The 7,987-nt window shown below is 35.5% G+C and overlaps 1 protein-coding gene across 1 annotated transcript; it reads right to left on the bottom strand.

Annotated features, from left to right (window-relative positions):
* Positions 1-678: 678 nt before the first annotated feature.
* On the bottom strand, positions 679-6,560 carry LOC18601179 (Cysteine proteinases superfamily protein). Its single transcript, XM_007032030.3, has 10 exons — positions 6,247-6,560; positions 5,372-5,606; positions 4,973-5,046; positions 3,787-3,841; positions 3,604-3,678; positions 2,633-2,706; positions 2,432-2,480; positions 1,774-1,858; positions 1,048-1,104; positions 679-946 (listed from the first exon to the last, which is right to left on the bottom strand). The coding sequence occupies exons 2-10, from the start codon at positions 5,534-5,536 to the stop codon at positions 903-905; spliced, it is 678 nt and encodes a 225-aa protein (XP_007032092.1). The 5' UTR covers positions 5,537-5,606; positions 6,247-6,560; the 3' UTR covers positions 679-902.
* Between the last annotated feature and the right edge of the window lie 1,427 nt (positions 6,561-7,987).

Below are 7,987 nucleotides of genomic sequence, written 5' to 3'. Positions count from 1 at the left end.
CTGTTAAATCATGCAATTATTGTGATCTCTAGGATTCTGCTAGTTGCCAAATATTAATACTAGTTCTTGTGTGATGTGAAATATAGATGATTTGAGCTGGATTTGATTCATTGCAGAGGATGCTGGCTCTGCTCACCTGGAAAAACCCAACAAACTCACTTGGTAAACGCTGAACTCACCCCAAATGCAAACTTTTCTTTAATGGGGTATTTCACCCTCAGCAATCAGCTTGACTGATGGGAGTCTCCCTGGATTTTGAATGGTTTTTAAGTACTGAAATGAAGTCATTGGATCTTGCACCGCATATAGATTTGAAACACCACCTGGCACCTAATACCTGATGCATGTTGATTCAGTTTTTTACTGGATTTTTAATGGCACTTTCGGATCCCTCAGTCAAACTCAGGACAGGAAATGGATTTCTTATTGCGTTTAGTCTCTTTCTAACATCATTCCTTTCCCTTTTTCCATGATATTTCTGTCATTATTATTTTATGAGGTGAAACTGTCACGGCCTTTTCAAAAGAGTACAAAAAGGCTTTGCCCATTCTCTCCGTTCCCTTTCACTCTTTGTAGTCCTTTTTCTCCTCCTGAGAGTAAACAAAGAATCCGACATGTTGACAAACATGTTTTAACGTTGGAAGGCTAAAAAGGGTTTTGCCACAATTGACAGTAGAATGAACAAAAATTTGCTCTACTGGGAAAGAAATCCACCTTACAGAAGAATCAATAAAAGAATTTAACCTGGTGCATCTCAATCTGAAATGCACCATATATCTTTACAGTAATGAAGATCAAAACCTAAATGTCATCTGTAAAAAATATTAAGCATAGTGTGCACAGTACTAAACTTTTCAGCAGCATGAATGAATGCCATATACCCTCCTCAACAATCTGCTAACTTAGAACAACCAATGTTTCTTCTTTGGCTTCTGAACTGGTGCACCTGGAAAAGAGAAGACATTCGTATATTTTACACTTGAAACCCCAACACACTTACAGACTCAACCTTGAAAAAAAAAATTCACGTTTTCACCATAAACAAACCTTGGATCTCATATAGTGAGTTGTAGTGTACCTCAGACCAGAAACTCAACCACAATTCTGCATTAATAAAAAACAGAGAAGAAGAAAACCATAAGAATGCTTTCATGGAGACCAAATAGAGTCTCAAACCTCATATCCATGGATACAGAACCTAAGGTCGGGATAATAGCAGGACTAAGCGTGTCAGTACAGAACATGTGCCTTGTTCAAGAGTACATGCAGTCAAGGTGGGAGGGTCCTACGTAGGAGTAAAAAGGAAAATGAAATTCAAGTTAACCTACCGAGCTTATGTTAACTTATAAGTGATGGTTTTATTGGATAAAAAGCTCAAATATTGCTCAAAGGAATTCCATAGCAAGCTTTAAGCTACAGGGAACAGGAAATAGAAAAATCTTGGCACAAAGAATGCCATCAGGATGGAGCAATAAAAGGCCTCTCTTACAAGTTAGCAAATCAGTTTGCTGAGCACTCTAGAGTTGAGGTAAAACAAATTGAAATATAGGACTTTATGTCCAAGCAGGATAAAATTTTGAGAATTCCAGTAGGCAGCAGAGTTTGGACCTTGAACTTCAAGAATATACAAGCGTGCAACATTCACACATGCACACACATCGCAAGAGAGACAGGGGCAGTGAGAGTAGACAACTTAAAAGAAAAAGGATAACCTGCTGCAAGGTATGAAATTAGCGTTTTTCTTTTTCTATATCAATCTTTTTCCAGTCTTACCATGTTTAGGGGCCTGGTATTGTGGCATAATTTCAACGAAACAAGTATCTCTGAATGATGTCAAAAGGCATATCTTTGCTGCAAACTGCAAATAAACAATTAGAATATTAGACACTGATATTATGACCTAGAATGAAGCTCAACAGATTATTGAGGCATTTTACTTGGAATATTAAAACTCAGTACACACTTACACCAGTTAGAAGAATTGAAGAATATTTTTTTCTTTAGAAAAAAAGAAAAAAGAAGCACTTCAGATATTTCTAACAATATTTCCATAATGCATATCATTATCAGATATATCTACCAACAAAAGCCAACATCTAAGAAATATCTATGAACATCTTAGACATATCAAAGGCTAAATCATAGATGAAAACTTTGCAAAGGCATGTATCTTTGAAGGAAAAGTCACTATCAATGTCTATCACTGAAATCTGAGAAATTGCATAACAAAATATTTGAGCTGGAATAGTATTTACACCATCTGTATGCCGATTTCCATGGAGGATTAAAGATAAGAAAGGAGAAAGCAAGGCAAAAAAGACAGTCAAGAGTAATGATTCGATACAAAAATTATATATCATGACTACCTAATAGAAGTGTATGATAAAAGAAGGCAGCAAACTATGACAGATTTTATGAAAGAATACAAGACCTTATCAGAAGCTGCTTGCAAGGTAACATGGTCCCCCCATTCTCCAGATCTACACAATCAGGCTAATTAGATTAGAAAAAATCAAACTTCACTACCAGCAAATAATCAAGTTCAACTAAACTCAATAATAAATGCATCCATTCAAGTAAACATTTGTCACAAAAAAGCAATGGTTGTAAGACCCTTAATGAAGCAACATACTTTGCCATTTTCTTGCAATATCGCTTGTACTTCATTGGAACATATCCTTCATACAAATTACGGTGGTCTTTAAGCTGGAATATGCAAAAGTAATCAAAATAAGAAAAAGAATTAATCATTTAAAATCAATTACTTAATATTTCTTTTTAGCCTGTCTCTGGCATATCTTTCACAAATCTAAAAGTCCATCAATTTACTTTTCAGAGAATTTTGATTGGTGAACTTTTAAACAGTTGATAATCCAAATAAGCTCAAAAAAAGAAACAATCTAAATGAAGGGATAACAATGATAATTAACATCTGGAAAGGCAGAAATGTTTGATATGGTGGTCAGAGAACAGTGATTCCCTTGAGTGTTGCTCAAGGAGATAGCAGCAACAAGAGCTTGTATGCTGTCAGTGTCTAAATGACTCTATACAGAGTTGGGTATGTGTTGAATACATCATGGTGGTAGTTTGGCCCTAATCTAAGTCAAAAGTGGTAAATATCTTCAATTTGAATGGTAAAATATGTCGTGAGGATTAGACAACTGCTATGGTTAAGATTTAGATAGGAGGATGAAACTGGAAGAAGCTGCTGCAAAAACACTTCACCATTGTCCTCGACGAGACAGCCACTACAAAAGACAGATATTCATGGGAGCACTAAGAAGAAGAGTGATGCTGTTGGTGGAGAGAACAGTTAGAATTGAAAATATAGAGATATATAAAAATGATCATGAGATGTTAAAATTTCTACTGGGCTTTATACCACTTTTCTCTGGGACTATCTTAAAAGGTTACGAAGCTAATATCTCCTCCTACAATACATAGATCTCCTATTGAGAACTAAGCACCAATGCACTTGGTGAAAATTTTCAATCCCCGCAAGGTCACAAGATGATCTCAACAATTAGCAATATGGGCCTGAGATTTAGTTACACATAAAACATCTAGACCAAAATAACTACTCAAGCCGCAAAGACACTGTACCTGTTTAACAATATCTTTCCGTACATGCTTGTGATACTCAGGGGACTTGTACATCTGGTCTGAAAGTGCACGAAACTGCAAAACAAGGTGATGTGATTTGAATAACTAGTCATAAAGCTTGAATGTGAATGAGGTGAATAATATGAGAGATTAAAGTTCACCAGAACTGTTCATTAGATATACCTGACAATTTCCGTCACCAGAGACCTTCACTTCATATAGACCATAAACTTGGAGCCTGAGAAAAGTAAGGATTATGCTGAATACTTTTACATAAGATGTAAAGCTAAAGAAACAATAGAAGGTGTAGCACCCTCTAGGCAACGACATTCTAGCATAAGCTTAATGACAAGTTTTTCAATCATATTCTAGAAGAAAGCAAGAAGAGGGAAGCTTCAAGATGTCCACTAGACAGAGGAACAAGAATTTAGGCTTGAAGTTAAGGTCCAAGTAGGCGCAAAAATATGCTCTAGATCCGACCTTACCCAAAGAAAATCATGTTGCATAAGCCTTAATATTTCTCCACTGACGCTAGCTTAAAGTAAACAATTAACAAATGAGTCATATGCACCTACTTATGAGTGGTGCATGAGTCTTAATATTTCCATAGGTATATGCTCTACTTGTGAGTCACATGCAGCCATGCACACAATTTTGCATGCATGCAGATGCTTGCAGATGTGCACACACATTTATGAACTACTGATTTGAGAGACAAATGTCTTGCTGCAGACTAAGTCTTTGAGGAAAGCATAGACCATATTCATTTGAACTCCTTGCAAGGGATAAGACTCATGCACTTCAAAAATAGTGAACAAAAACATATTTTGTGGGAAAGGTGAAAGGTCCAGCTGGTAGACCGCTGAGCATGCAAGAATGCAGGGATAGTATTTATCTTAGATATTGGGTCTTATAGATGATTCATAGTTGCAGATCCTAAGATACCATAGCATAGTAGCATCTACCTGAAATAGAAAATAACAGAGTAAATTCATAAACTATTGTGTCAAAACAAAAAGAGTTTTTTGGTACATCAAATAAGTAAGAATTTTGAAAGCAGTGGCAGCAGATAGATTACAGTGCAACTTTGAAGAGCCATGACTTCAATGGCATACAGTTTTCTCTTAATTTCTCACTAGAACATTCTTTACTTCATCCTCTAAATCATTCCTTTTATGTAAATCAGTTAAATTCTTCAGTTTTATTGATAAATTCAAAGTATACCAATCAAGATGCCTTCCAATTTTGATCAACACTGCTACATAGATATGTATATTCATGATATTTTTCAACATCATCCCAATGAAGTTAGATTAGAAGACTTTTAAAATGCTTTTAAAACATGCTTTTGAAAATGTTAAGTACATACCTCTGTAGAAGGCGTTGGTGATCCAAACTTGCATCACTTACGTTGGGAATAAAGGAATTTATGCGTGGCACATGCTGAAATTTCAAGTATTTATAAGATAAGTAATGCTCATTCATTTAAATCAATAAGCAATAAACTATAGCAGTAACAGAATTAATGTAATAAGCAAGGACCAAGCAAATCAGGCTGCTTTCATAATGCAGAAGTAATGCAGCAAAAACTTCATTGACAGTAAAACATTTAGGCCATGGCCCTAAGAAGAGGCAGTGTTGATAAATGATAAAACAGCAAGAGAATATATAAATTTATCATTGTTCGGAGGTAACAAAAGCTTAAAGAGAACTTATATCACATCAACCAGAAAAAAGAGAAAAAAAAAGGGGAGGTGGGGCATCATACAGGGACAGGTGCAAGACCAGAAAGGCGTCTAGCAACAGCACCGTCTAACTTGGCGTATTCTTCTGACAATACAACAGCAATCATCTGGTCATCCTCAGTATCCTGCTGACTGCTCCAAGAGGTTGAGCTGGAACATTCACCTACGTGCTGTACTCCATTCCTCATAGTGTAACTCAGCCGCTGCAGAAAACTCCTCCGCAGATAAAACCAACTAAAATGGGCGTCCAAAGCTAAACTGCGAGAGTCAGAAGCTGAACAGTATGAACACCATTCTATAGATGTGGAAGTGGTTTATGAACAATCAAAACATAATATGTTTGATCATTGCTTTTCATTCAATAGTGATCACATTACAATGACATCTTGAAAGATTGAGTGGTGAAAATCAACAAGCAAGAAACACAAAAAGCCACCATGCAAGTGATTGGTCAAGATTGTAATTGCTTTGTTTTCATAATAAAATTCAATTCATTCATCATTCTCTTAAGCAATACAATGCATGGCTTAATCTGCCTGTATTTGTTGGGGGAGGAAAGGAGCGAGACATGGTTTTGACCTGACATTAAGATTCTGGAAATAAGGGGTAACAATAACTAATTAAAGGGGACCTGTAACTGCAACATTAAGGTAATTGAATTTCAACAATAACACCTCGCCATATCTATCGAAAATTTATATATTGTTCACGAATGGATCATCCAATATTCAAAAGTAAAAGACCAATTAAGAAAACAAGTTGGGATCACCCAATCATAAAATCGGGATTGAAAGGAAGCAAAGATGCCAATCTGTTAGTGTTAGGATCACCGTTTTCTTTTTTCCTTCTATTCTTTGGAAAAGAAAACAACAACAAAAGAACGAAAGAAAATCATCACCTGAGATACAACGTTGAAGAGAGGGTTGCGGTGGAAAATCAAAACAAATAGAAAGAGAATTTGGGGTCAGCGGCGAACGATCAAATATGGATGGAGGTTGATGATGGTGGGACTTTCTGGGTTTAAGCTGAAAACTATAAACGAAGACAAAAGGTGCGATATTTTATTCTCTTTCTCTGGACTGCTTCCACGAATGTAAGCAGAAGATACATCGATGGGAAAAGACCCATCTCTCCCCAATCTAAAGCCCCAAACTCCTACCTGGGTGGGGCGTTTGAGTTTCCGTGTTTGGTAGTTAGTAGTAGTTGGCTTCCGCAGTTTCTGCGGGACTAAGACCAAGACAACTCGACTCACTCGTGTGTCGTGTGTCATGTCTTCCCCTGGATTTCTCACGTGTAAAAATCTCTGATGTTTTTTCTTTTGTTTCTCGTACGAGGACTGCATTGCCTCTTTCTTGGTCCCTTCTCCTAAGACAAATTCAAGAACCCAGCATCAGCATGCGTTGAGAACCAACCAGCGTTGCTTGGGACGCTGCCATGTTGCTTGGCGTCCTTATGCCTGACGATTTGCTTATTTGGTTTCTTTCATATTTATCTAAATGTTATTTAATTTGTTCTTTAGCTTTATCAGACACTTGCTTTATCTCTTAGGACTTATATTTCATTTTTTATTTATATCTTGAGGGCTTTCTGATAGGATAGGAGTAGTATTTATCTTTTTTATTTTTTAAAAAATTTAGGTAAGAATGTCAATTAGCAATTTATAATTGGATATCTTATTGTAAGATTATGATATTTTATAATCGGATTCGTATAGAGTTCAAGTAATAAAGCTACTACTCGTCATGAATTCAGGTAATGATTTATATTTTAGAAAATAAGTAAATTTTTATTTTTTAAAAAATATTTGATATTTAATTGTTTGGATTTCATTTTGTAAAATATTTTATGTTATTTGGATGATTTTATAAAATATATTTATTACTTTTAATATTAACTAGCACGATGCTTGTAGCTACCATACAAAAAAGTTCACAATAAATATAAATTATGTTGTAGTGGACTTCAATTTGGTCTAGTAGAGGAAAAGATAAACTAATATTAATTGGAGATAATTATGTGTTTTGGTTTCAATCAGTGAAAAGCTTTTCTTAAATATATATTTTTAAAACAGTACTTATCCAAAGAAGATAGTAATCCTATTGAACATGTAGTAATTTTTTTTCATAAAAAATAGGATAAATACCAGGACCCCTTAAGTTTTAATTGAAATTATACGAAGGTCTAATAGTTTTTGAAATGAATACTCCACCCAAAAAAAAAAAATTTTCACTGGATAAGTAAGTTCTGTCTAGGGCTGTGCAAAGTCAGTTTCGATTCGATTTTTCCCAAAACTGATCAAAAATTTTAATCATATTAATTGACCGAACCGCACCCTCTCAAAATCGATTTCGATCGATTTTTAAGGTGGTCAGTTCGGTCGATTTCGATTCGATTTATGGTGTGATGCCCGACCGTCCCCTTGTTGAAAAAAACTGCCACCAAGCAATAGTTGAAGAAGGAAAAAGAAAGAGAGTTATTGAAGATAATGACTCCTTAAGATATGTGTCTATATAGCGACTACAGCAAGCTTGATGCAGAATGACATTCGATGCCAAATGCACAAAAAACTGCTCATTTATATGCCACCACAGCAAGTTGATTTTCTCAGCAAGATGACTGTTTAGAAACACTAGATCCAT

This window comes from Theobroma cacao, chromosome 4, assembly GCF_053813885.1.
Source record: "Theobroma cacao isolate CCN51 chromosome 4, ASM5381388v1, whole genome shotgun sequence".
Classification (NCBI taxonomy): Eukaryota; Viridiplantae; Streptophyta; class Magnoliopsida; order Malvales; family Malvaceae; genus Theobroma; species Theobroma cacao.
Note: the sequence above shows the minus strand (reverse complement) of the source record. Positions and strands in the feature narration are given on the sequence as shown.